General features: G+C 48.8%; 1 protein-coding gene across 1 annotated transcript in view; it reads right to left on the minus strand.

Annotated features, from left to right (window-relative positions):
- Positions 1–7,701: 7,701 nt before the first annotated feature.
- ALPL (alkaline phosphatase, biomineralization associated) overlaps positions 7,702–26,914 on the minus strand; it is a 30,001-nt gene continuing 10,788 nt past the window's right edge. Inside the window, exons 5-12 of the mRNA XM_060758881.2 lie at positions 24,445–24,619; positions 19,134–19,309; positions 17,569–17,712; positions 14,582–14,651; positions 14,342–14,476; positions 12,169–12,360; positions 11,585–11,704; positions 7,702–9,604 (exon numbers count right to left, since the gene is read on the minus strand). Coding sequence (XP_060614864.2) covers positions 9,339–9,604; positions 11,585–11,704; positions 12,169–12,360; positions 14,342–14,476; positions 14,582–14,651; positions 17,569–17,712; positions 19,134–19,309; positions 24,445–24,619 — 1,278 coding nt within the window. The 3' untranslated portion in view covers positions 7,702–9,338. The remainder of the gene's footprint in view (positions 9,605–11,584; positions 11,705–12,168; positions 12,361–14,341; positions 14,477–14,581; positions 14,652–17,568; positions 17,713–19,133; positions 19,310–24,444; positions 24,620–26,914) is intronic.

The following is a 26,914-nucleotide window of genomic DNA, read 5'->3' on the forward strand; positions in this document are numbered from 1 at the left end:
GCGCCTTGACTGGACCAAAGCAGAGAGCATGGAGAGAAGGCAGGGACGTGGCATCTCCCAATATTTGGAGAAGGAGGAGAAGGTTCACGGAAGGAGGGCTTGGCGGCAAAGTGGGCTCTCCTGCTTTGGAGGTCTTGGGACCAGGCGGGTGGGCCTCTCTCGGGAGCAAAGAGGGTCAGGCGAGAGAAGGAGGCCTCTCTCTCACCGTCCTCTCCTTCCTCCCTTCTCTCTTTCCTCCTTCCTTCCTTCCCTCCCTCTTTCTCCTTTCCTTCCATCCTTCCTTCCCTCCCTCTTTCTGCTTCCCTTCTACCCTTTCATCCTTCCTTCCTTCCCTCTTTCCTCCCTCCTTCCCCTTCCCTTCCCCCCTTTCGTCCTTCCTTCCCTCTTTCCTCCCTCCTTCCTTCCCTCCCTCCTTCCCTCCCTTCCACCCTTTCATCCTTCCTTCCCTCTTTCCTCCCTCCTTCCTTGACTCCCTCTTCCTCCTTCCCTTCCACCCTTTCGTCCTTCCTTCCCTCTTTCCTTCCCTCCCTCTTTTTCCGTCCCTTTCGTCCTTTCTTCCCTCTTTACTCCTTCCTTCCTTCCTTCCCTCCCTCTTTCTTCTTCCCTTCCACCCTCTCATCCTTCCTTCCCTCTTTCCTCCCTCCTTCCTTCCCTCCCTCCCTCTTTCTTCTCTTCCATCCTTTTGTCCTTTCTTCCCTCTTTCCTCCCTCCTTCTTTCCTTCCCTCTTTCTCCTTCCCTTCCACCCTTTCGTCCTTCCTTCCCTCTTTCCTTCCCTCCCTCTTTTTCCGTCCCTTTCGTCCTTTCTTCCCTCTTTACTCCTTCCATCCTTCCCTCCCTCTTTCTTCTTCCCTTCCACCCTCTCGTCCTTCCTTCCCCCTTTCCTCCCTCCCTCCTTCCTTCCCTCCCTCCCTCTTTCTTCTTTTCTTCCATCCTTTTGTCCTTTCTTCCCTCTTTCCTCCCTCCTTCTATCCTTCCCTCTTTCTCCTTCCCTTCCACCCTTTCATCCTTCCTTCCCTCTTTCCTCCCTCCTTCCTTGACTCCCTCTTCCTCCTTCCCTTCCACCCTTTCGTCCTTCCTTCCCTCTTTCCTCCTTCCTTCCTTCCCTCCATCTTTTTCCGTCCCTTCCACCCTTTCGTCCTTCCTTCCCTCTTTCCTCCTTCCTTCCTTCCCTCCATCTTTTTCCGTCCCTTCCACCCTTTCGTCCTTCCTTCCCTCTTTCCTCCTTCCTTCCATCCTTCCCTCCCTCTTTCTTCTTCCCTTCCACCCTCTCGTCCTTCCTTCCCTCTTTCCTCCCTCCCTCCTTCCTTCCCTCCCTCCCTCTTTCTTCTTTTCTTCCATCCTTTTGTCCTTTCTTCCCTCTTTCCTCCCTCCTTCTTTCCTTCCCTCTTTCTCCTTCCCTTCCACCCTCTTGTCCTTCCTTCCCTCTTTCCTCCCTCTTCCCTTCCCTCCCTCTTTCTCCTTTTCTTCCACCCTTTCGTCCTTCCTTCCCTCTTTCCTTCCTTCCTTCCCTCCCTCATTCTCCTTCCCTTCCACCCTTTTGTCAATCCTCTTCCCTCTCTCCCATCCTTCCTTCCCTCCCCTATGTTTTTCTTTCCTCCTTCCCTCTATTCCCTTCTGTTCTTCTCTTCCTCCCTCTCTTCCTTCCTTCTCTCTTTCCTTCCTTGTTTACACCCCTCTTTCTCCCTCCCTTTCCACTTCCTTCCCCTCCACTCTATCATCCATCCTTTCTTTCCTCCTTTCTTTTCCTTTCTTCCCTTCCTTTCTTCTCTCCTTCCCTTCCTTCCTTCCTTCTTTCTTTCTTTTCATTTCTTTCTCTTCCCTTCCCCTTCCTTCCTTCTTTCCTTCTTTCCCTCCCTCCCTTTCCTTCCTTCCCTTCTCCTTCCTTTCACTTCCTTCCTACTTTCCTTTATTTCTTTCCTTCCTTTTCTTCCTTCCTTCTTTCCCTTCCCATCCCTTTGTCCTCCCTCCCTCCCTCCCTCCCTCCCTCCCTCCCTCCCTTCCTTCCTTCCTTCCTTCCTTCTTTTCCATCCCTTCCCACCTGCCCTCCCTCCCTCCCTTCTTCACTGTCCTTCCTTCCTTCCTTCTTCCTTTTCCTTTCCTTCCATCCTTCCTTTCTTTCCCCAGACTGGAAACCTTTGCCGCTTCCACCCAAGCCTCGCCAGGGTTTTCCTTGGCCTTTTCCCGATGGGTGGGCGGCTTCTTCCATTTCAAACAACCACGAAAATACCACTATTAACTCCAAGCTGCTATTTGGACAATGACTGCGGAATGATAATAGCCGGCGCCAGAGATTTGGGAATAGCCCGGCCTCAAGGAAGGAGATGGCGATGGTGGTGGAAGGAGAGGCCGCTCGCCCCTCTCCCATTTGCTCGCCTCCCTCTTCCTCTTCCACAAAGCTTCCATTTGGCCCACCGGCTTCCCACGACTCTTGCCCTAATGGGCCCTTTGGCACCGCTTCCTTCCTTCCCAAATCCCCCTTTATCTCCTAATGACAGGCCCAGAACCTGGACCCCTTCCACGTCTTAATTGCAACCGGGAGGGCCTTGTTTATATCCCCCGGCTGGCTTTTCTTCTCACAGCACAGCTTTTTGGCTCAGATCCCATTGGGAAGATGGGGCGCGGAGTCCGTCACCTGGCCCTTCCAGACTCATTGGGAGACGGAAAAGTGTCCTTGCACTTCTGGGCTCCAACCCGTTTACTGGCAACTAATTCATTATTTTTGCAGAAGGACCACACAGATGGATTTTGGGGAACAGCTTTGGGAGAATGCTGGGATGGGTTTGGGCATCTTTGTTGTGGCCTCTGGAAAGTGTGACGCGGTGGGAACGCTGGGAAATACATCCATCCATCATAATAATGCGGTCGTTCTGGAATTTTTAATCTAGGACCCGTTTCGGGTTTCTTTCCATGGAGGGAAATGGTTCTTTCTGGGAAACGGCTCCAAAATGAGTGAGTGAATCACGCCCGAAAGGACCGGGAAAGCCGTGGCTACCGACCAGAGAAGTGGGCCCGATTTCACTTGGAAAACCCATCATCCTGGGCCTTAATTGAAAATTGCAATGAAGGAGATGGGTTGCATGGGTTTCGTTTTCTGTGACGAGCCTTGTAACTCGGGACGAAGGAGCCGTTAGGGGAAACGACCCTAAGATAAAGCAGAGCACCCAAAAATAAACAGGATACAAAAGTTGAGCATTCCATCATCCTGGGCTCCAAAGGTCCCGCTGGAAATTGCAATGAAGGAGATGGGTTGCATGGGTTTCGTTTTCTGTGACGAGCCTTGCAACTCGGGACGAAGGAGCCGTTAGGGGAAACGACCCTAAGATAAAGCAGAGCACCCAAAAATAAACAGGATACAAAAGTTGAGCATTCAGCTCATTAACGAGCAGAGTCCAATCTTTAAAAAAATCACAAAATAATAAAGAACTGGATTTCTCAATAGTTGAAGAACTGGGTCTGAGCTGTTCTAACGCCCATCTCTTCTAAGGTTTCAAAGAGAGGGAATACTCAGCCAAGCACTACATCTCTCCTGACACACAAGCGGAGAGAGACCTCAAAACACACAGCACATACTCTCCATACTGTATCTCTCTTGAACTGTGTTACCCAGAATTGGACACAGTGTGATTCCAGGTGAAGAGGGCTGACCAAAGCGGAATACAGCAGCACCATGACTTTCCTCAATCTGGACACTAAAATCTTTTGGATGCAGACCAGAATCCCGTTGGCTTTTTGAGCTGCTTGGCTCATGTTCAATTTCCTGTCCACGAAGACTCCGAGACCTTTCTCAGAGGGGCTGTTGTTGAGCCAGGTGTCACCCATTTTGTATCTTTCAGTCCTCATGAGCGTAACTAAGGCCTTTATGTCTTGAAAGATTGACGTTCAGGGGCAGAATACAGGATAAGAGCTTCAGATAAGACGGAATGTCGGATAAGCGAAGGTTGGATAAGCGAGACACTATTATGAATGGAGAGAGAGTTGGGAAGCGCTCCTTTAATTGAGAGGAAAATGCTGGAAGAAAGGGGCCATCGGATAAGAGCGTCGGGTAAGACGGAAAGTTGGATAAGCGAAAGTTGGATAAGCGAGACTATTATGAATGGAGAGAGGGGAAGCGCTCCTTTAATTGAGGGGGAAAAGCAGGAGAAGGGGCCGTCGGATAAGAGCGTCGGGTAAGACAATATCAGATAAGCGAAGGTCGGATAAGCGAGACTCTATTATGAATGGAGAGAGAGTTGGGTACACTCCTTTAATTGAGGGGAAAATATACAGGAGGAAAAGGGGCCGTCGGATAAGAGCGTCGGGTAAGACTGAATGTCGGATAAGCGAGACTCTATTATGAATGGAGAGAGAGTTGGGAAGCACTCCTTTAATTGAGGGGAAAGTGCTGGAGGAAAAAGGGTCGTCGGATAAGAGCATCAGATAAGATGGAATGTCGGATAAGTGAGACTCTATTATGAATGGAGAGAGAGTTGGGAAGCGTTCCTTTAATTGGGGGGGAAATGCAGGAGGAAAAGGGGCCATTGGATAAGAGCGTCGGGTAAGACAGAATGTCGGATAAGCGAAAGTCAGATAAGCGAGACTATTATGAATGGAGAGAGAGTTGGGAATGCTTCTTTAATTGAGGGGAAAATGCTGGAGGAAAAGGGGCCGTCGGATAAGACAAAATGTCAGAAAAGCGAAGGTCGGATAAGCGAGACTCTATTATGAATGGAGAGAGAGTTGGGAAGCGCTCCTTTAATTGAGGGGAAAATGCTGGAAGAAAAGGAGCTGTCGGATAAGCGCGTCTGGTAAGACGGAATGTCGGATAAGCGAAAGTCGGATAAGAGAGACTATTATGAATGGAGAGAGAGTTGGGAAGCACTCCTTTAATTGAGGGAAAAATGCTGGAGGAAAAGGGGCCATCAGATAAGAGCGTCGGATTAGACGCCATGTCGGATAAACAAAGGTCAGATAAGCGAGACTGTAATGTAATTGCGCTCCAGGGATCCTCTTTGGAGGGGGAACCCAGTGCGTAACATTAAATGGATAATAATAATAATAATAATAATAATAATAATAATAATAATAATATTCTGTAAGCCGCCCTCATCTTCTGGAAAGCCTTTCCCCATTTCCTCCATCATTTCACCCTCTATTAAGGGAGCTCTTCCCAACTCTCTCTCCATTCATGGGACGATGGGCGGTCTATCCTCCTCTCCATCCCTGGGCCCTTGACCGCTGTGCCCTGTTGCCGTGGCATGGCCTTGGATCTCCTTTTAATAGGTGAAGCCACCGCCCTGGCTTCTCCTTGGACGTCTTCCTTTCCCGCTTCTGTTGATCGTTGTCCTTTGAGGACAAGGAGGCTTCAGGTCTTCCCAGCATCCCAGTCCCTGCAGCACCGAACGACGATGACGGGTCCTTCCCTCGAGTCGGGATATTTTGGGACCATGTTTGGGTTTTGCTGCCGGAGGACTAAAGAGCCTTTGTGTTTCCCCGCAGTTTTGCAGCGCTTTGTGGGCCGAGGCCTGTTGACTCCGTGGCGGCAGTGGTCAAAGGTGGCTAAATTAAGCCCAGAAGTGTTGGTCCGAAGGAAGGAAAGCAAACAGTGGGGACCCAAGGTGCCCTCCTCCTCTGTTTCATCCCCTTTTATTGCTTTGCACATCTCCCGGTCCCAAAATATCCCATTGTTCAGTGCTGCAGAGACAGGGATGCTTGCAAGCTCTTGGCAAAAGGGAGGTCCTGGGAAAGTGGGATAATCATCATCATCATCATCATCATCTATATATCTATACACATATTAAAAGTGCAAATGTGTGTATATGTGGTGGAGGTGTCCACTGACACAGACAGCCTCTCGCCTCCACAAACAGTGCTGAGGACTCCCTCCAATGTACATTGCAGGTTACAGCGGGTGCCACATCCCAGTGTTCCTCTCTCTCTCCATTGGTGTAGAATTTGCCCACTGACTCTCCCTTAACCCTTTCCTACAGCAAACAGAGGGATTGAACTAATAGCAACCGAAAGGTTGACAGTTCAAAGCCGGGTCTGGGTGAGCTCCTGACCTTCAGCCCAGCTCCTGCCCACCTAGCAGTTTGGTAAATGTGTTCTAGTAACATTTTCTCCTGCATCCGTCCCAAATAACTAGAGTGTTGTGTGGCCAACGTGTTTGAGTGGGATGCACCCATTAGCACAGGCACATGGGCAAACTTCGGCCCTCCCTCCAAGTGTTTTGGACTTCAACTCCCACCATTCCTAACAGGCGGCCCTTGGTTGCTTGCTGCTCGGAGGCTTCCTGTGCCCGGGTGGTGTTTGTCTTGGTTCTGGTGTTGCAATCCAGGGCCAGCAAACACCTCCCTATCCTAGATAGATAGATAGATAGGAAGATGGATGGATGGATGGATGGAGTGATAGATATCTAGATAAGAAGATAGATAAGATGGATGGATGGCAAGATAGATAGATAGATAGATAGATAGATAGATAGATAGATAGATAGATAGATAGATAGGAAGATGGATGGATGGATGGAGAGATAGACAGACAGACAGACAGACAGATAGGAAGATGGATGGATGGATGGATGGATGGATGGATGGATGGAGAGATAGATAGATAGATAGATAGATAGATAGATAGATAGATAGATAGATAGATAGATAGATAGATAGATAGACAGACAGATAGACAGACAGATAGGAAGATAGATAGATGGATGGATGGATGGATGGATGGATGGATGGATGGAGAGACAGGCAGACAGATAGACAGACAGACAGACAGATAGATAGGAAGATGGAAGGATGGAGAGATAAACAGATAGATAGGATAGACAGAAATAGGTAGATTGGATGGATGGATGGATGGAGAGATAGATAGATAGATAGATAGATAGATAGATAGATAGATAGATAGATAGATAGATAGATGATAGATAGATAGGATGGAGAGAGAGGTAGAAGCGCTAAAGTGATGCTGCTTTTCTTGTGGGGAAGGCATGTCTCGGGAAGGATTCTAGCAGCATTTTCTCCTGATGTTTCTCCTGCATCTGTCCTGAATCACTAGAGTTTTGTGTGGTTTTCCTGGCTCCTCTCTTCCTCATTCAAATGAGGAAATGACTTTGTGGGAAGGAGCAGGAGCCTTGGAACAGAGGTCTCTTCTTCCCCATTCTCCGTCCGTCATGACTTCCAAGAAGAGGATCCCTCTGGCCGTTTCCCGACACAATAACGCTCGTTCTGCTGCTCAGCCAGGCATGCGACAGCGGACAAACAAGGAAATCAATCACACGGAAGAGAGAGTCTGGGTTGCTTTACAATAACAACAAGGAGAAGCAGAAGGACAGGTCTTCCCTTTCAGTTTCAGGTCAAGACACTCCTTGAGTGTTTGTCCTTCCAATTGCACAAAAACGATAACACATTTCCCCACCTGGAAAGAAAAACAAGAACCGCCCGACCCTCCAATACTTCAAATATTAATGAATAAGCTGGAAAAAAGGCCTAATCTGGGAAAGGACAAGATTTCCCCCTCCTCTCCGTTACGCAAATTGTTCTGCTCCGTTTGCAGCAATCGAAGTCATCTGAGGACAAAGGCGGAAGAGGAAAGAGAAACCGGGACCTTTGACACCCAGGTGGGGAAAGTGGGAAGGCAGGGGAAGCATTGGGATAGCCGACTGACAAGGACATGCCACACATTGCTTTCCCAAAGGAACAAACTGTCGGGAGCATCGGTTCAGCCAAAGATTGCCTTTATTTCCCTTCCCAAATAAGCTCGGCGATTGTTTTCCCCTCCACCGCAGAAGTGTGAGAAAGAGGCCGGCCAAAGGCATTCAATGTGAAGCAAAGGCAGGACTCTCCCCTTCGGCCCTGAATTCGGCCTCTTCAGAAGGAAATCCAAAACAGGCCTCCAAAACATTGCAAAATTGCAGAACTATGTCAAAGTAACCCATGCTGCAAACACTTGAGCCTCTCTATATCTATCTATCTATCTATCTATCTATCTATCTATCTATCTATCTATCTATCTATCTATCTTCCTATCTCTCCATCCAGCCATCTATCTTATCGATGTTCCTATCTTCCTATCTCTCACTTTCTCTCTTATCTATCTTCCTATCTATCTCTCCATCCATCCATCCCTCCATCTTCCTGTCTGTCTGTCTGTCTGTCTATCTATCTATCTATCTATCCCTCCATCCCTCTATCTATCTATCTATCTATCTATCTTATCTATCTTCGTATCTCTCCATCCATCCATCTTCCTATCTGTCTGTCTATCTTATCTATCTTCCTATCATCCTATCTTCCTATCTATCTATCTATCTATTTATCTCTCCATCCATCCATCTTCCTATGTATCTCTCTATCATCTATCTATCCATCCATCCATCCATCCATCCATCCATCTATCTATCATCCTATCTATCTATCTATCTATCTATTCATCTTCCTATCTATCTATTCATCTTCCTATCTATCCATCCATCCATCCATCCATCCATCTATCTATCTATCTATCATCCTATCTATCTATCTCTCCATCCATCTATCTCTATCTATCTATCTATCTATCTATCTATCTATCTATCAATCATCCTATCTATCAATCATCCTATCTATCTCTCCATCCATCCATCTTGCTATCTATCTATCTATCTATCTATCTATCTATCTATCTATCTATCTATTTTCCTGCCTTCCTATATATGTATCAATCTCTCTATCTTCCTCTCTGCCCACCTTCCTTCCTTCCTTCCTTCCTTCCTTCCTTCCTTCCTTCCTTCCTTCCTTCCTTCCTTCCTTCCTTCCAGCCTGCTCTCCTCCCCTCTTCCTTCTTTAGTTCCTTCTTTCCTTCCTGAGTGCATGAATTAAGGCTGATATTTCTAAGGAGATCAATAAGTGGCAGAGTTGGGTTCTTTTGTACACAAATGAGTTCTTGGCCTGCGAAACGCAACCAGGAGAAGGAAGAGAGAGAGACCACCCGCGCGCCCATCCATCTTCTTTGCTTCCTTTGTTTGGAGACCACAAGCCGGAGCGTCCCATCATCGGGAAGCATCAGGGGAGAAACGTGCCAGCGCCATCCCTGCAGAGCGGAGCCAAACCTGCTCTTATCTGGGGAAACATCCCCAAGCATCCAAAGTTTGGCTTGGCACGGATCCTGGAATGCCCGAAGGCCAGCTTTCCATCCCGGCAACAGATGCTTCCAGCTGTTGTTTGGGCAAACGGCCTCGCCTTTGGCAAAGAGGCCGGTGGAGTTGGTTGGGGTCAGTTACAAGTTTTGGAGCAGAAGGGGAATTGAGATTCAGGTCCTTTTGGAAAGCGGACCGGCTCCCGACCGGCCCCCCGTTTGTGCCCGGGCAGCTGCGCCATCAGAAGAGGCCGCGAGCCAGGAGAAGGGCCAGAGCGGAGGCATGCAGGGTCCCCCAGGGGCCACGCGGAGGAGCCCCCGACCGGCAGTGGTCCTTGTTCTCCCCGATGCAGGCAGCAAAAGCCATGACGTGCGGGATGTAGTTCTGCTCGTGGACGCCGTGCAGCAGGTGCGCCATGGGGCCCTTGGCAAAGATGGCCACGTCCTCCCCGCCGTGCGTCTCCATGCGCAAGGGGACCGCCGACTGGGCCTGGTAGTTGGCATCCGCTGCGGAAGAAGAAGAGGAGGAGAGGTTGGGGCAGAAAAAGGCAGGAGGGGGAAGGAGGCATTGGGGTGCACACCTCAAAAGGCCACTGCAGGCTATGTCAGGTCACGTGTGTCAAAGCCTGTTAGAGTCAGTGGGCCAAAGCTAGTCTCATTCTGAGGAGCGTGAGGTAAACCTCAGTGTGAGAGAAGCCTTGTGTGAGAAAACTCCAGTGTGAGAGAAGCCTCGTGTGAGAAAGCTCCAGTGTGAGAAAAACCTCACGTGAGAAAGCTCCAGTGTGAGAAAAATCTCCTGTGAGAAAGCTCCAGTATGAGAGAAGTCTCATGTGAGAAAGCTCCAGTGTGAGAGAAGCCTCGTGAGAGAAAACTCCAGTGTGAGAGCAGCCTCATGTGAGAAAGCTCCAGTGTGAGAAAAATCTCGCGTGAGAAAGCTCCAGTGTGAGAGAAGTCTCATGAGAGAAAGCTCCAGTGTGAGAGAAGCCTCATGTGAGAAAGCTCCAGTGTGAAAGAAGCCTCATGTGAGAAAGCTCCAGTGTGAGAAAAACCTCATGTGAGAAATCTCCAGTGTGAGAAAAACCTCGCATGAGAAAGCTCCAGTGTGAGAGAAGCCTCGTGTGAGAAAACTCCAGTGTGAGAGAAGCATCGTGTAAAAACGCTCCAGTGTGAGAGAAGAAGCCTCGTGTGACAAAGCTCCAGTGTGAGAGAAGCGTCGTGTGAGAAAGCTCCCGTGTGAGAGAAGCCTCGTGTGAGAAAGCTCCAGTGTGAGAGAAGCCTCGTGTGAGAAAGCTCCAGTGTGAGAGAAGCCTTGTGTGAGAAAGCTGTAGTGTGAGAAGAAGCCTTGTGTGAGAAAGCTCCAGTGTGAGAGAAGCCTCGTGTGAGAAAGCTCCAGTGTGAGAGAAGCCTCGTGTGAGAAAGCTCCAGTGTGAGAGAAGCCTCGTGTGAGAAAGCTCCAGTGTGAGAGAAGCCTTGTGTGAGAAAGCTCCAGTGTGAGAGAAGCCTCGTGTGAGAAAGCTCCAGTGTGAGAGACGCCTCGTGTAAAAACGCTCCAGTGTGAGAGAAGAAGCCTCATGTGAGAAAGCTCCAGTGTGAAGGCTGCTGCATGTAAAGCTACTGTGTATTTGTTTATTTATGTTATGGAAACTTAGTTCTTGTAAATAGTGTAACCATATTATTTTACTACAAAGAAAAGAGTGAGTAGGCCGAAGACTTTTGGAGTCAGTGAGCCAAGACTGGTGTCGTCCTGAGGAGTGTGAGGTAAACCTCTGTGTGAGAGAAGCCTCATGTGAGAAAGCTCCAGTGTGAAGGCTGCTGCGTGTAAAGCTACTGTGTATTTGTTTATGTTATGGAAGTCTAGTTATTGTCAATAGTGCAACCATATTATTTTACCACAAAGAAAAGAGTAGGCCGAAGCCTGTTAGACTAATTGTGCCAAAGCTGGTGTCATCCTGAGGAGTGTGGGGTAAACCTCTGTGTGAGAGAAGCCTTGTGTGAGAAAGCTCCAGTGTGAAGGCTGCTGCGTGTAAAACTACTGTGTATTTGTTTATTTGTGTTACGGAAACCTATTTGTTGTTTGAAAAGCTGACAACAACATTTTCGAGAAGAAGCAGAAGGTGCTGGAAGCAGCCACCGCGGCGTGACCTGTCAGAAATATTAAACATTAACTGGGTATTTTTGATGACAAAAGTGTGAGTCAAGCACTGAAAGAGTGAGTAGGCCGAAGCCTGTTACGAGTCAGTGGGCCAAAGCTAGTGTTGTCCTGAGGAGAGTGAGTAGGCTGAAGCTGGTTCGTGTGCGTTTGCCTCAGTGAGGGGACTCCTCAGTCTGTGTGAGGAGGCTTCTCTGTGTGGTAGGCCTCACAATATGAGGAAGTCCTGTTATGAGAGAAGCCTTGTGTGAGAAAGCTCCAGCGTAAAGGCTGCTACTATGTATTTGTTTAGTTGCCTACTCGTCCAAAAGAGGGGCTCCCGGCCTTTGGCTACTCACTGAAATTAGTGGCGGAGACGTTCTCCCTCTCTCCGTCCACGATGCGAAACCCGGGTCCGTTGCCGTAGAGGATAGAGGTGAAGGGCTTCTTGTCCACATCGCTGTCCTTCGGGGCCAGGCCTGAGGAGAAAGGGAGGAGAAAGGTGGAAGAAGGGAAGGAGAAATAGGAAAGGAAGAAGGGTAAAGAGATGAAGAAGTGGAAGAAGAACGAGGAGGGAGGTAATGGGAAAGGCAGGAGGAAAAGGAGAAAGAGAAGAAGAGGGCAGTGGTGGAAGTAAGGAGGTAGAAGAGGAAGAATACCAAAATGAGGAATCGAAAAGCGAAGGAGGAGGTGGAAGAAGAAGGAGATGGGAGAAGAGGAGGAAGAGGAGAAGAAATGGAAGAAGAGCTATAGAAGAAGAGAAAGCCATCTCCAGCTCTCGTGGAAGGCGACACCAGTGAGAAAGGCCAACCCAGCGGCTCCATTCCCTGCCACTGTCCTCCGTCCACCCCTTCATCTATTCCTCCGTCCGCCTGTCCATCACAACCTCCCAGACCAGGCCTCTCTCACTGGCCAGACCTTCAGGCCACACCTCAGGCCTTACCAAAAATGGTGTTTCCACGGGGAGTGTATCCCCCAAAGGTGAAGACGTGGGAGTGATCGGCAGTCACCACGGTCAGGGTGTCCTGGGTGGAGGTCATGCGGTCGGCCAAGCCAATGGCCCGGTCCATCTCCACGGCTTCGTGCAGGGCCTGCTTGGCCTTGCCCTCATGGTGGCCGTGGTCAATGCGCCCGCCTGCAGAGGGGAAGGAGGAAGAGGTGTGTGGATCCCTCATTGGAAGACGGAGAGCCACCTCCAGACATCTCCAGGCACATCATGGGACCCAGACCAGAACTCAAACCAATTTCTCAACAAAGAGATCCCACCAAAGCATTGGACTGCCATAGATTGGACTCTCCACCTTTGGAGGCCTTCAGGACATGTCTGGATGGTCATCTCTCAAGAGTGCTTGAGCTGCGTTTCCCTGAAGGGGCTGGGGGTGGACTAGGTGGCCTCCAGAGTCCCTTTATGTGACAAGCTGAAAGATCTCCAGAGGTTGGTTAAGGACTTGGAAGCCAAGGTGGGCTCTCTACCATCTCTGGTGGCCTTCAAACCAAAGCTGGAGGTGGACTAGGTAGCCTCCAGAATCCCTTTATGTCAAGAGGTTAAGCCAAAAGGTCTCCAGAGGTCTACCAAGGACTTGGAAGCCAAGGTGGGCTCTCTTATCATCTGGGTGATCATCTCTCAAGGAGTGCTTGAGCTGTGTTTCCCTGAAGGGGCTGCGGGTGGACTAGGTAGCCTCCAGAGTCCTTTTATGTGACAAGCTGAGAGGTCTCCAGAGGTTGGCCAAAGACTTGGAAGCCAAGGAGGGATCTCTTCTGGGTGGTCATCTCTCAAGAGTGCTTGAGCTGTGTTTCCCTGAATGGGCTGGGGGTGGCCTAGGTGGCCTCCAGAGTCCCTTTATGTCAAGAGGTTAAGGCAAAAGGTCTCCAGAGGTTGGCCAAGGACTTGGAAGCTAAGGTGGGCTCTCTATCATCTCTGGTGGCCTTCAAACCAAGGCTGGGGGTGGACTAGGTGGCCTCCAGAATCCCTTTATGTCAAGGGGTTAAGCCAAGAGGTCTCCAGAGGTTGGCCAAGGACCTGGGAGACAAGGTGGGCTTTCTGTCATCTCTGGTGGCCTTCAAACCAAGGCTGGGGTTGGACTAGGTGGCCTCCAGAATCCCTTTATGTCAAGGGGTTAAGCCAAGAGGTCTCCAGAGGTTGGTCAAGGACTTGAAAGCCAAGGGGGGCTCTCTATCATCTCTGGTGGCCTTCAAAGCAAGGCTGGGGGTGGACTAGGTAGCCTCCAGAATCCCTTTATGTAAAGAGGTTAAGCCAAGAGGTCTCCAGAGGTTGGCCAAGGACTTGGAAGCTAAGGTCGGCTCTCCATTGTCTGGATTGTCATCTCTCAAGAGTGCTTGAGCTGTTTCCCTGAAGGGACTGTGGGTGGACAAGGTGGCCTCCAGAATCCCTTTATGTCAATAGGTTAAGCCAAGAGGTCTCCAGAGGTCGGCCAAGGACTTGGAAGCCAAGGTGGGCTCTCTATCATCTCTGGTGGCGTTCAAACCAAGGCTGGGGGTGGACTAGGTAGCCTCCAGAATCCCTTTATGTCAAGAGGTTAAGCCAAGAGGTCTCCAGAGGTTGGCCAAGGACTTGGAAGCCAAGGTGGGCTCTCCATCGTCTGGATTGTCATCTCTCAAGAATGCTTGAGCTGTTTCCCTGAAGGGACTGTGGGTGGACTAGGTGGCCTCCAGAGTCCCTTTATGTGACAAGCTGAGAGCTCTCCAGAGGTTGGCCAAGGACTTGCCAGCCAAGGTGGGCTCTCTATCATCTCTGGTGGCCTTCAAACCAAGGCTGGGGGTGGACTAGGTGGCCTCCAGAATCCCTTTATGTCAAGAGGTTAAGCCAAGAGGTCTCCAGAGGTTGGCCAAGGACCTGGGAGACAAGGTGGGCTTTCTGTCATCTCTGGTGGCCTTCAAACCAAGGCTGGGGTTGGACTAGGTGGCCTCCAGAATCCCTTTATGTCAAGGGGTTAAGCCAAGAGGTCTCCAGAGGTTGGCCAAGGACTTGGGAGACAAGGTGGACTCTCTTATCATATCTGGTGGCCTTCAAACCAAGGCTAGGTGGACTAGATGGCCTTTGGGAGCCCCTTCCACCCGTACAATCTGAGGCTCCTCCTCCCTCCTCTTCCTCTCACCTTCCACCAGCAAGAAGAACCCCCGGGGGTTCTTCTGGAGGACCTTGAGGGCCACGTCCACCATCTCGGTCAGAGAAGGATCCGTCTCCTTGTTCCGGTTGAGTTCGTACATCAGGTCGATGGGCTCAAAGAGGCCTAAGGAGGGGGGAGGAGGAAGAGGAGAGTGAGGGAAGCGCCCCTTCGTTTAGGGGGGATTTTCACAGGCGGCTGGGATATGGTCCCCGATTCCCCGAGACTTACCCAAGAGATAGTCCACTCGGCTGGGGTCCAGTTTCATGAGCTCAGCTTGGTTCCAGACGTAATGGGCCTTCTGCGGAAGGAAGACATTGCAAGAACCCCCATGAGCCCCCATTTTCCCCCTATGGATCCTGCAAATACACTTGAAATGTGCGAAGCCACTGTGCTCATCACATTAGGTTGGGTTCCAGTGTAGGATGCAGCATTCTTCGTGTATTTTAAACAGTGGGAGCGGGGCATTCTTTTCAAACTTTTCAGGAGGTGGCGGGGAAGTGGGAATTACAGTTTCCCAAGGTCCATCCTCTTCTCTGGGTGCATTTACACTGTGGAATGAATGCCCTTGCACCCCACTTTAAATGCATGGGAGTTATAGATTCCGAAGGTGCATACCCTTTCCTGGGAGCATCTGCACTGTGGACCTTACTTTAAATACCATAGTCCCAGGAGTTATAGTTTTCCAAGGTCTTCACCCTTCTCTGAGGGGCAGAGACCTAGAGATGCAAGCAAGGACCCCATAAAGAGGCCTGGGATTGCAAGCAGGGACCCCATAAAGAGGCCTAGGGATGCCAACAGGGATCCCCTAAAGAGGCCTAAAATGCTAGCAGAGACCCCTTAAAGAATGTCTGGGATGCAAACAGGGACCCCATAAAGAGACCGAGGGATGCAAGCAAGGACCCCATAAAGAGGCCTGGGAATGCCAACAGGGATCCCCTAAAGAGGCCTAAAATACTAGAAAACCCCTTAAAGAATGCCTAGGATTGCAGACAGGGACCCCCTAAGGAGACCTAGGGATGCAAGCAAGGACCCCATAAAGAGACCTGGCATTGCAAGCAGGGACCCAAGAAGGAAACCTAGGTATGCCAACAGGGACCCCATAAAGAGACGTAGAGATGCAAGCAAGGACCCCATAAAGAGGCCTGGGATTGCAAGCAGGGACCCCATAAAGTGGCCTAGGGATGCCAGCAGGGACCCCCTAAAAAGGCCTAAAATGCTAGCAGAGACCCCTTAAAGTGGCCTAGGGATGCCAACAGGGACCCCATAAAGAGTCCTAAGGATACAAGCAAGGACCCCATAAAGAGGTCTGGCATTGCAAGCAGGGACCCCATAAAGTGGCCTAGGGATGCCAACAGGGACCCCCTAAAAAGGCCTAGGAATGCCAACAGGGACCCCTCAAAGAGGCCTAAAATACTAGAAAACCCCTTAAAGAATGCCTAGGATTGCAGACAGGGACCCCCTAAGGAGACCTAGGGATGCAAGCAAGGACCCCATAAAGAGACCTGGCATTGCAAGCAGGGACCCAAGAAGGAAACCTAGGTATGCCAACAGGGACCCCATAAAGAGACGTAGAGATGCAAGCAAGGACCCCATAAAGAGGCCTGGGATTGCAAGCAGGGACCCCATAAAGTGGCCTAGGGATGCCAGCAGGGACCCCCTAAAAAGGCCTAAAATGCTAGCAGAGACCCCTTAAAGTGGCCTAGGGATGCCAACAGGGACCCCATAAAGAGTCCTAAGGATACAAGCAAGGACCCCATAAAGAGGTCTGGCATTGCAAGCAGGGACCCCATAAAGTGGCCTAGGGATGCCAACAGGGACCCCCTAAAAAGGCCTAGGAATGCCAACAGGGACCCCTCAAAGAGGCCTAAAATACTAGAAAACCCCTTAAAGAATGCCTAGGATTGCAGACAGGGACCCCCTAAGGAGACCTAGGGATGCAAGCAAGGACCCCATAAAGAGACCTGGCATTGCAAGCAGGGACCCCAGAAGGAAACCTAGGTATGCCAACAGGGACCCCATAAAGAGACGTAGAGATGCAAGCAAGGACCCCATAAAGAGGCCTGGCATTGCAAGCAGGGACCTCATAAAGTGGCCTAGGGATGCCAGCAGGGACCCCCTAAAAAGGCCTAAAATGCTAGCAGAGACCTATTAAAGAATGCCTGGGAGTGCAAATAGGGACCCCCTAAGGAGACCGAGGGATGCAAGCAAGGACCCCATAAAGAGGCCTGGGAATGCCAACAGGGACCCCCTAAAGAGGCCTAAAATACTAGAAAACCCCTTAAAGAATGCCTAGGATTGCAGACAGGGACCCCCTAAGGAGACCTAGGGATGCAAGCAAGGACCCCATAAAGAGGCCTGGAATTGCAAGCAGGGACCCCATAAAGAGGCCTACAGATGCAAGCAAGGACCCCATAAAGAGGCCTGGTATTGCAAATAGGGACCCCCTAAAGAGACCTAGGGATGCAAGCAAGGACCCCATAAAGAGGCCTGGGATTGCAAGCAGGGACCCCAGAAGGAAACCTAGGTATGCCAACAGGAACTCCCTAAAGAGGCCTAAAATGCTAGCAGAAACCCCTTAAAGAATGCCTGGGATTGCAGACAGGGACCCCATAAGGAGACCTAAGGATACAAGCAAGGGCCCCATAAAGAGGCCTGGGATTGCAAGCAAGGACCCCATAAAGAAACCTAGGGATGCAAGCAAGGACCCCATAAAGAGGCCTGGGAATGCCAACAGGAACTCCCTAAAGAGGCCTAAAATGCTAGCAGAAACCCCTTAAAGAATGCCTAGGATTGCAGACAGGGACCCCCTAAGGAGACCTAGGGATGCAAGCAAGGACCCCATAAAGAGGCCTGGCATTGCAAGCAAGTACCCCATAAAGAGGCCTAGGAATGCCAACAGGGACCCCCTAAAGAGGCCTAAAATGCTAGCAGAGACCCCTTAAAGAATGTCTGGGATGCAAGCAGGGACCCCATAAAGAGGCCTGGGATTGCAAGGAGGGACCCCCTAAGGAGACCTAGGGATGCAAGCAAGGACCCTGTAAAGAAGCCTGGGATTGCAAGCAGGGACCCCATAAAGAGGCCTAGGGATGCCAACAGCTCTCCTCCACCAATGTGATGAAGTCCCTGCTGGTCACCACTTGCCGATCCCGACTGACCACATGATGGGATAATAAGTCACAATTAGTAATAGTAATAATGCCGGTGACCCCGCCGACCTTCTCGCTGGGCTTCTTCCTCCTCCATTCCTCGACGAGGTTCCTGCCGTCCAGGCGCGTCCCCCGGTATTTGTCCTCCTCCGGGTATTCCACGTCGCTGGTGTTTTTGGGGAACATGTACTTGCGCCCGCCTCCCATGATCACCTGGGGAGAGGGGGCCAAACACCCATCGTCCACTCGGAACGCAAAGACGTCCCACCCAGACGCCCCCAAATAGAGTTGCGATGTAAACAGAGCATTGCTTTGGACTGCAACTCCCACAATCCACATTTACCATCTATTTATGTGCCCAGCGCTCCCCTCTTCCCCCCCGAATATTTTCAGTTGGCAATTTAGCACAAATAAATATATATATTCATGATCTCCATAATTATACCCGGCTGGCCCCAGCCTGTAATTAGGAGCAAACTGAATATTATTCCTCAAAGGGTGCATTAAGCGGGTTTTAGGGTCCCTGTTTATGTAATTTGGGGCAGGACGGAGCGCGGAATCGGAGAAGGGTGGCATCTGTTTGCCCTGCGGTGGCTTGTGGCATTCCTGGAGGCCTTTGGGTGGCGGTCACTGGTCAGCAAGCCGGGCTATTTACTGACTGTGGGAGTTGTAGCTTTGCAAGGCCGGCCAAAGAGTGGACGCTAACTCCAGGGACTCGAGGAAGGGTCGCCAGAGGGAGCCCTTGCTTTCCCTTTGGGCCTCCGTCCAGCACTCTCTTTCTGGGCCACAGCCGGCCGGCCGGCAGGACAATGGCCATTGATTGCCCTCTTTTCCCGGCGCATGCACGCACGCCTGGCCCAGATAGAGGCACCCAAGCGAGCTCAACGTTGGCAGCATTGATCACGCCGCTCTGCACCCACAAGCAAGGATTTCGCCTCCAAAGAAAGGCAGCCCAATAGGTTTTGCTGCCTGAGGCCGAGAGCAAAAGGAGGAGGAAAGGATGTTCCATATCTTTGCAGTTGAAATCATAAAGAGGCCTAGGAATGCCAACAGAGACCCCTTAAAGAGGCCTGGGATTGCTAGCAGGGACCCCCTAAAGAGACCTAGGGATGCAAGCAGGGACCCCATAAAGAGGTCTGGGATTGCAAGCAGAGACCGCTTAAAAATGCCCGGTGAGCTCCAGCTTCTGCCAACCTAGCAGTTCCAAAACATGCAAATGTGAGTAGAGCAATAGGTACCACTTTGGTGGGAAGCTAATGGCGTTCCATGCAGTCATGCTGCCCACATGACCTTGGAGGTGTCTACGGACAACACTGGCCCTTCGATTAGGCTTAACGTCAAGGGGAAACCTTTACATTGGCTTGACCCTCTGCCAGATTAACAATGTTCGCATAAGGCATAATAAGCCTTCTCGACACTTATATTCCTGCAGAAACTCTCCCCGAATGCCTCTCGGGCCCAAGCCAAAGACAACAATGACTACGTGAATACAATAATCCCCGCAAGGCAAGGCAGGGCTCTACGTTTCCACTCCACTGGTCAGGTATGTTCTCAGGCTTTTCAGCCTCTCGATGAAGGGCCGAGGAGCAGCGGCTCCGCTCCAGGTTGCAGTCCAAACCGCGTGACCGACCTACCTCGATGTCAGGGACGTTCTCGACAAGCTGGCGGGCGATGTCCTTGCAGCCCTGCTGGAGGGCTTCCGGGGGCATCTCCCCGTCCGAGTACCACTCCCGGTCAGCCGAGTGGGCGTAGGCCGCGCTGGGGGTGGCGTGGTTGACCCTCGTGGTGGTCACGATGCCCACTGACTTGCCTGTGAGCCAGGAGGAGACACGGATGGACAGAGGTCAGTTGGGACACAGGACAAGGGGTGAGCCAACCCCGAAATGGGGTCAAGGGAAACTGACCAGGCCTTTCAATGTACATGACTTGGAGGGGAACTTCAACTCACAACTTAACATGAAATGGGCTGGACTTTCAAGTACGAGGGTTGAATGAAAAGTAATGTCTCCACCTTTGTTACTTGTGTTTGGATGGGAATCACCAGACAATTGGATACATTTCTGCCAACGATGAACAAGTTTTCTGAAGCCGTCGCAGAAGAAGTCGACACTCTAATTCTGCAACCAGCGTCTCACAGTTCTCTCATCCTGGGTACCCATCGTGCACAGATCTTCCGATAGCCAAGCAAAACAACAATGTAATTGTGAAATGCCGATTATGCTTGAAATTTCTCTCTAAGTGATACAACGATCGACGATCGTCCTGAATCAATCTGTCAACCTTTTGCTTGTGAAACTCAGTGGTTGCTGTCACAGAACGTCCAACTCTTTGTTTGTCACGCAAGTCAGATGTTCCCACCTCAACAACTTTAAACTTTCTTGCCCAACGACACACAGTACTCACATCAGCACAATCACCTTTTTTTTTTGTGTGTCAGGAGTGACTTGAGAAACTACAAGTCACTTTTGGTGTGAGAGAATCACCATGAACAACTTGCATTCTCTGATTAATCTCCTTTGGGGTGCTTAAGTCGCATTGACCGACCATCTGCGCAGGGTTCCATATTTTGCACTTTAACAACACAACTGTTCAATGCTAAGGCTTCCCATCAAAATGGAACTGTGGAGGAGAGTCTACTCAACAAGCCAGTACCTGCCATATACCAGTACTGCCATCTGATGAGGAGTTATGAAGGTCCGTTCAATGCTAAGGCTTCCCACCACAATGGAATTGTAGAGGAGAGTCTGCTGAACAAGCCAGTACCTTCTGCATACCAGTACTGCCATCTGTTGAGGAGTTACGAAGGCGGAGGCATTACTTTTCATTCAACCCTCGTATAATTGACTGGAGTTTCAAGTAAAACCGACTGAACTTGGAAGTGAAATTGGATTAAATATTGACTGGACTTTCGAGTAGAGTTGACCTTTGTTGTCAAAGTAAGGCTTTCTATGGCCGGAATCGCTGGGTTGCGGTGAGTTTTCCGCAGGGCTGCCTGGCCATGTTCCGGTAGCATTCTCTCCTGACGTTTCACCCACATCTATGGCAGGCATCCTCAGAGGTTGTGAGGTCTCTTGGAGTGTGTGTGTGTGTGTGTGTATACATTCCATGCGTGTGTGTGTGTGTGTGTGTGTGTGTGTGTGTGTGTGTATATATATATATATATATATATATATATATATATGCTCCATGCAGCCATGCCGGCCACATGACCTTGGAGGTGTCTATGGACAACGCTGGCTCTTCAGCTTAGAAATGGAAATGAGCACCAGAGTCAGACATGACTGGACTTAATGTCAGGGGACTACCTTTACCTTACTATATATATATATATATATATATATATATATATATATATATATATTCCTATGGAATGATGTCCAGGGTGGGCGGAAGAACTCTTGTCTGTTGCAGGCAAGTGGGAATGGTTAGCACTGAGTAGCCTTGCAGCTTCAGAGCCTGGCTGCTTCCTGCCTGGGGGGGGGGGGAATCCTTTGATGGGAGGTGTTACCAGTTCCCAAGAGACCTCCCAACCTCTGAGGGTGCCTTTAGCCATAGAGGTGGGGGCGGAACGTCAGGAGAGAATGCTGCCGGAACATATTGGCCAGGCGGACTGGACAACCATACCTAATGAACAAGCCAGTACGTGCCGCATACCAGTACTGCCATCTGTTGAAGAGTTATGAAGGTCCGTTCAATGGTAAGGCTTTCCACCACAATGGAACTGTAGAGGAGAGTCTGCTGAACAAGCCAGTACCTGCCGCATACCAGTACTGCCGTCTGTTGAGGAGTTACAAAGGTCCGTTCAATGCTAAGGCTTCCTACCAAAATGGAACTGTGGAGGAGAGTCTGCTGAACAAGCCAGTACCTGCCGCATAGCAGTACTGCTAGTTACGAGGACCTGGTTTAGAAATGAATTGGAGTATGACGTAAACATTAACTGGGCTTCGCATGACGTAAAACTGGACGCAGACCGGGCCGTGCGTGGAAATGCATGAATTGGCTGGACTTTTCAAGGGGAATGGACTGGACCTCCAAGGCAAATCAACGGAAGTGACCATTGCCAAGCGACCCTTCTTCCCTTGCCATCCTCCCTCCCTCCCGGTCACCTTTGGCCCACTTACTGGGTCAAACTGGGAGCCCAGTTGGGCACTGACCGGGCGGACTCCTGGTTAAACATTGGAGCAAAAAGCAGGGTCTGGATCCCATTCGGGACTCGAATTCGGGGCAGGACAGGGCCCTTTTGTGGCCGTTCGGGGCATTTCGGGGGAAGGAGAAGCCCGAGGTCTATTTTTACCTTCGGTTCAAAGAAAGAGTCCCTGTCCTGTCCTGGAAATAGACTCGCGGGGAGAGAGAGGAGGCTTTGATGCGCTCGAGCGAGCGTGCAAAAAGGGGGATGCCTTTGGGGTCAAGGGCTCCACGGCAGGCCAACCCCATCAAAGCCTTGGGGGGCCCTTCCCCCTCCAAAGGGGCATTCTCGCGTCGCCTGTTTGTTGGTTTCCCAAACAGGAAGCATCAGACGAGAGCGTCTCCGCCACCCAACAACAGTCCCCTGTCTCAATCCTGTCCGGGATGCGCCAGGGGAAAAATACCCATCTCTCTCTCTCTCTATATATATATATCCCGGTTGGAAGGAGGAGCCAAAACACACACCGATCCATCAATTCGTTAAAGGACGTGCTGATCCATCAATTGGTGGGAGACGCTCGGCCAAAAAGAATATATAGGTTAGAGATGGGTGAGACTTCACAGAGTCTCAGAGCCGGAAATGAAAGGAGAAGTCTCTGCCTTTGTTTGTGTTTGTGTGTCTTCATTGTATATGGCTCTAAAGGCATTGGAATGGAGATGAAGACCTCCCGTCTTCGATCAACCTATTCGATGAAGACACACAAACACAAACAAAGGCAAAGGCTTCGCCTTTCATTTCCTAGCAGTTCGAAATGTGAGTAGATCAATAGGTACTGCTTCGGCGGGAGAAGGTAAAGAGAAGCTCCAAGCAATCTTGCCGGCCACACTGCCAGGAGGCAACAACGCAATCCCCTTGGCTTGGAAATGGAGATGAAGACCTCCCCCAGAGCCGGAAATGAAAGGAGAAGCCTCTGCCTTTGTTTGTGTTTGTGTGTCTTCATTGTATATGGCTGTAAAGGCATTGGGACAGAGATGAAGACCTCCCGTCTTCGATCAACCTATTCCATGAAGACACACAAACACAAACAAAGGCAAAGGCTTCTCCTTTCATTTCCTAGCAGTTCGAAATGTGAGTAGATCAATAGGTACTGCTTCAGCGGGAGAAGGCAAAGAGACGTTCCAAGCTATCTCGCCGGCCACACTGTCAGGAGGAAACAACGCAATCTACTTGGTTTGGAAATGGAGATGAAGACCTCCCCCAGAGCCGGAAATGAAAGGAGAAGCCTCTGCCTTTGTTATTGTGTCTTCATTATACCTAAGTGGGCTGCGGCTACATTGCCAGGAGGCAACAACACAACCTCCTCGGCTTGGAAATGGAGATGAAGACCTTCTCCTGAGCCGGAAATGTGCACCACCTCCAAGGCCAGAAATGAAAGGAGAAGCCTCTGCCTTTGTTTGTGTTTGTGTGTCTTCATTGTATATGACTGTAAAGGCATTGGAATGGAGATGAAGACCTCCCGTCTGTCAGCCCCAGCTCCTGGCAACCTATTCGATGAAGACACACAAACAGAAAGGCAAAGGCTTCTCCTTTCATTTCCTAGCAGTTCGAAATGTGAGTAGATCAATAGGTACTGCTTTGGCTGGAGATGTTCTCTTTGGCAAAGAGATGTTCCAAGCGATCTCACCGGTCATACTGCCAGGAGGCAACAACGCAATCTCCTTGGCTTGGAAATGGAGATGAAGACCTCCCCCAGAACTGGAAATGAACACCACTTCCAAAGCCGGAAATGAAAGGAGAAGCCTTTGCCTTTGTTTTTGTGTCATCATTGTACCTAAGCGGGCTGCGGCCACATTGCCAGGAGGCAACAACGCAATCCTCTTGGCTTGGAAATGGAGATGAAGACCTCCCCCAGAGCCGGAAATGAAAGGAGAAGCCTCTGCCTTTGTTTGTGTTTGTGTGTCTTCATTGTATATTACTGTAAAGGCATTGGAATGGAGATGAACACCTCCTCCAGAGCCGGAAATGAGCACCACCTCCGGAAGCTGGAAATGAAAGGAGAAGCCTTTGCCTTTGATTGTGTGTCTCCATTGTATGTAAGTGGACTGAGGTGGTGCTGTGTTTTAAATCATTGCGCTGCTGAACTGCGAAGCTAAAGGTTGGCAGTTTGAATCCATGAGACAGGGTGAGCTTCCACCTGTCAGCTCCAGCTCCTGCCAACCTAGCAGTTCGAAAGCATGCAAATGTGAGTAGATAAATAGGTATCACTTCAGCAGGAAGTAACAAAGAGACACTCCAAGCAAACTTGCCGGCCACACAGCCAGGAGACAACAACACAGTCTCCTCAGCTTGGAAATGGAGATGAACTCCTCCGGAGCCAGAAATGAAAGGAGAAGCCTTTGCCTTTGTTTGTGTTTGTGTGTCTTCATTGTATATATGACTGTAAAGGCATTGGATGTTTGCCTATGCAATCCTGCAATCCACTCTGAGTCCCCGAGGGGAGAACGGTGGAATATTAATAGTAATATTATTATCACAAATAAATATTGTAATAATAATAATAACAATAATAATAATAATAGATACATAGCCGCTTTAAGTCTCCTTTGGGAGAGATCAAGCAGGTTATAAGTGGGCTGCGGTGTTGTAATAGATTAAACCCTTGACCTGCTAAACTGCAGTTCGAATCTGTGAGCCAGGGTGAGCTCCCGCTGTTAGCTCTAGCTCCTGCCCACCTAGCAGTTTGAAAACATGCCAATGTGAGTAGATCAATAGGTACCGCTTCAGTGGGAAGGTAATAAGTAAGGCAGAGGGAGACTGACCGGCATCCTTGGCCCAGCGCAGGATGGAGGTGACGTGGTTCCCGGCGGTGGTGTTGCATTGGGCGCGGGTGACGGCAGCGCTGACCCCAACGGTGCCCTCGTTGGCCTTGACCCCGCACAAGTAGGCCGTGGCCGTCCCCGCACTGTCCGGCACCTGCGCATTCGTGTTGTAGGTCTGCAGGAGGAAAAGTGGTCAGGCCAAGGGATGGAGTGCCAATATATATATATATATATGTGTGTGTGTGAATATTCACCACACATATAATATTGTGTACCTGTACAATTTATTATATATTATACATAATATTCGAATGTAAGAATATTCTTATACTATCTATATTATATGCCTATACTGTAGCTAGATAGTGTAAGAATATTCTTACATTCGAATATTATGCATAATATATAATGTATTGTACAGGTACATTATACATATGAATTTTCTTATACATATATAATTATATTTTTGTACATAATATTATGTAATATAATAATGTAATTATATATATGAATTTTCTTATACATATAATGTAATATATAACAATATTATATATATATAATATTATGTAATATAATAATAATATAATTATATATATGAATTTTCTTATACATATAATGTAATATATAATAATATTTTATATATTATATTATGTGATATAATAAAAATCATATTATATATAATATTTGATTTAATATATAGTAATATTCATGTGTGTCTATATGTTTGAGAAGAAAGGGTGGTCTATATATAAATAATAATAATAATAATAATAATAATAATTATTATTATTATTATTATTGTATTGTCGAAGGCTTTCATGGCTGGAATCACTAGGTTCTTGTGGGTTTTTTCGGGCTATAGAGCCATGTTCTAGAGGCATTTCTCCTGACGTTTCGCCGTTTCGTTATTATTATTATCGAGGCTTGGATGGCCATCTGTTGGGGGTGCTTTGATTGTGCTTTTCCTGCATGGTGGGTTGGACTAGATGGCCCTTGGGGTCTTCCACTGAAGTACAGTGAAAGTTTGACCATCGTAATACGTCAACCTTTGCTTCCAAGGCCTTGCTGGCCCCTGGCTTCTGGTTAACCGGGCACCCGTCTCCCGTGACCAAAAGAGGCCTTTTCTGCACACGTGCAGGCTGACCTTTGCTCCGGGCCAGGGTTGGCGAGGCCTCAATCCTGCAGGCAAAAGCTTGGCTTTCCTGGCCGGAATGGACCACCTTTTAAATATTTAATTATATTTAAATACAATATATAATTAATATTTTTTATTAATAGATTATATAATTAATATATTATATTGGATACCTTACATTAAAATAATGTCATATATAATCAGGATAGTATATAAAAGATTATATTGTTTATATATGTTAGGGATTCCTCATCTTTGGAGGAGGAAGGGGAGAAGGGAAATGCTCAGAAGAATCAGACGATGAGGTTTTGCAACTGCCTACATTTTTAGAGGGACAAAAAAAGACAGCAGAATATCTGCTAAAAACGTTGAGCTAATTGGGAGACACCCTACCACCTCCTGCATGGAGAATTCAGGGCTAGAAATCAGAAGCCGGAGCAGTCAGCTTTCGCTGCTAGCAACGACTCTGTTGCTGTCTGAACCTGCTTTGGACTTCGTAATCTTTGCCCATTGTCTGCTGTTTCTTTAGGGACTTTTGTAAGAGACTTTAATTTGTGTCTGCATTAAGACTTCCTTTTTTTCAGTTGCATTTTCTTATGCATTCTGTTTGCTGAAGTAAAGCATTTTTCTTACCTTGTATTAAGGCTGTAGCTGCTAAAATCGCAGAGCTAATTGGGAGACACCCTACCTGCTGAAGTAAAGCATTTTTCTTACCTTGTATTAAGGCTGTGTTTTGAAGAGCAAAACAGGACAATGTATTAATTACATAATACTATATCAATAAAATATATTCAATGGCATATATTAATGAACTATATTAAATACATTGTCCTGTTTTGCTCTTCAAAACACAGCTTTAATACAAGGTAAGAAAAATGCTTTACTTCAGCAGGTAGAGTGTCTCCCAATTAGCTCAGTGTTTTTAGCAGCTACAGTCTTAATACAAGGTAAGAAAAATGCTTTACTTCAGCAGGTAGAATGTCTCCCAATTAGCTCAGCGTTTTTATCAGCTACAGCCTTAATACAAGGTAAGAAAAATGCTTTACTTCAGCAGGTAGGGTGTCTCCCAGTTAGCTCAGCGTTTTTAGCAGCTACAGCCTTAATGAAACGTAAGAAAAATGCTTTACTTCAGCAAAAAGAATGCTTAAGCAAATGCAATTGGGGGAAAAACAAACAAGGAAGTCTTAATGCAGACACAAATTAAAGTCTCTTACAAAACTCCCAAAAGAAACAGCAGACAATGGGCAAATATTATGAAGTCCTTAGCAGCAGACACAAAAGCAGGTTCAGTCAGCAACAGAGTCATTGTTAGCGGCGAAAGCTGACTGCTCCTGC

This window comes from Anolis sagrei, chromosome 13 (assembly GCF_037176765.1).
Source record: "Anolis sagrei isolate rAnoSag1 chromosome 13, rAnoSag1.mat, whole genome shotgun sequence".
Classification (NCBI taxonomy): domain Eukaryota; kingdom Metazoa; phylum Chordata; class Lepidosauria; order Squamata; family Dactyloidae; genus Anolis; species Anolis sagrei.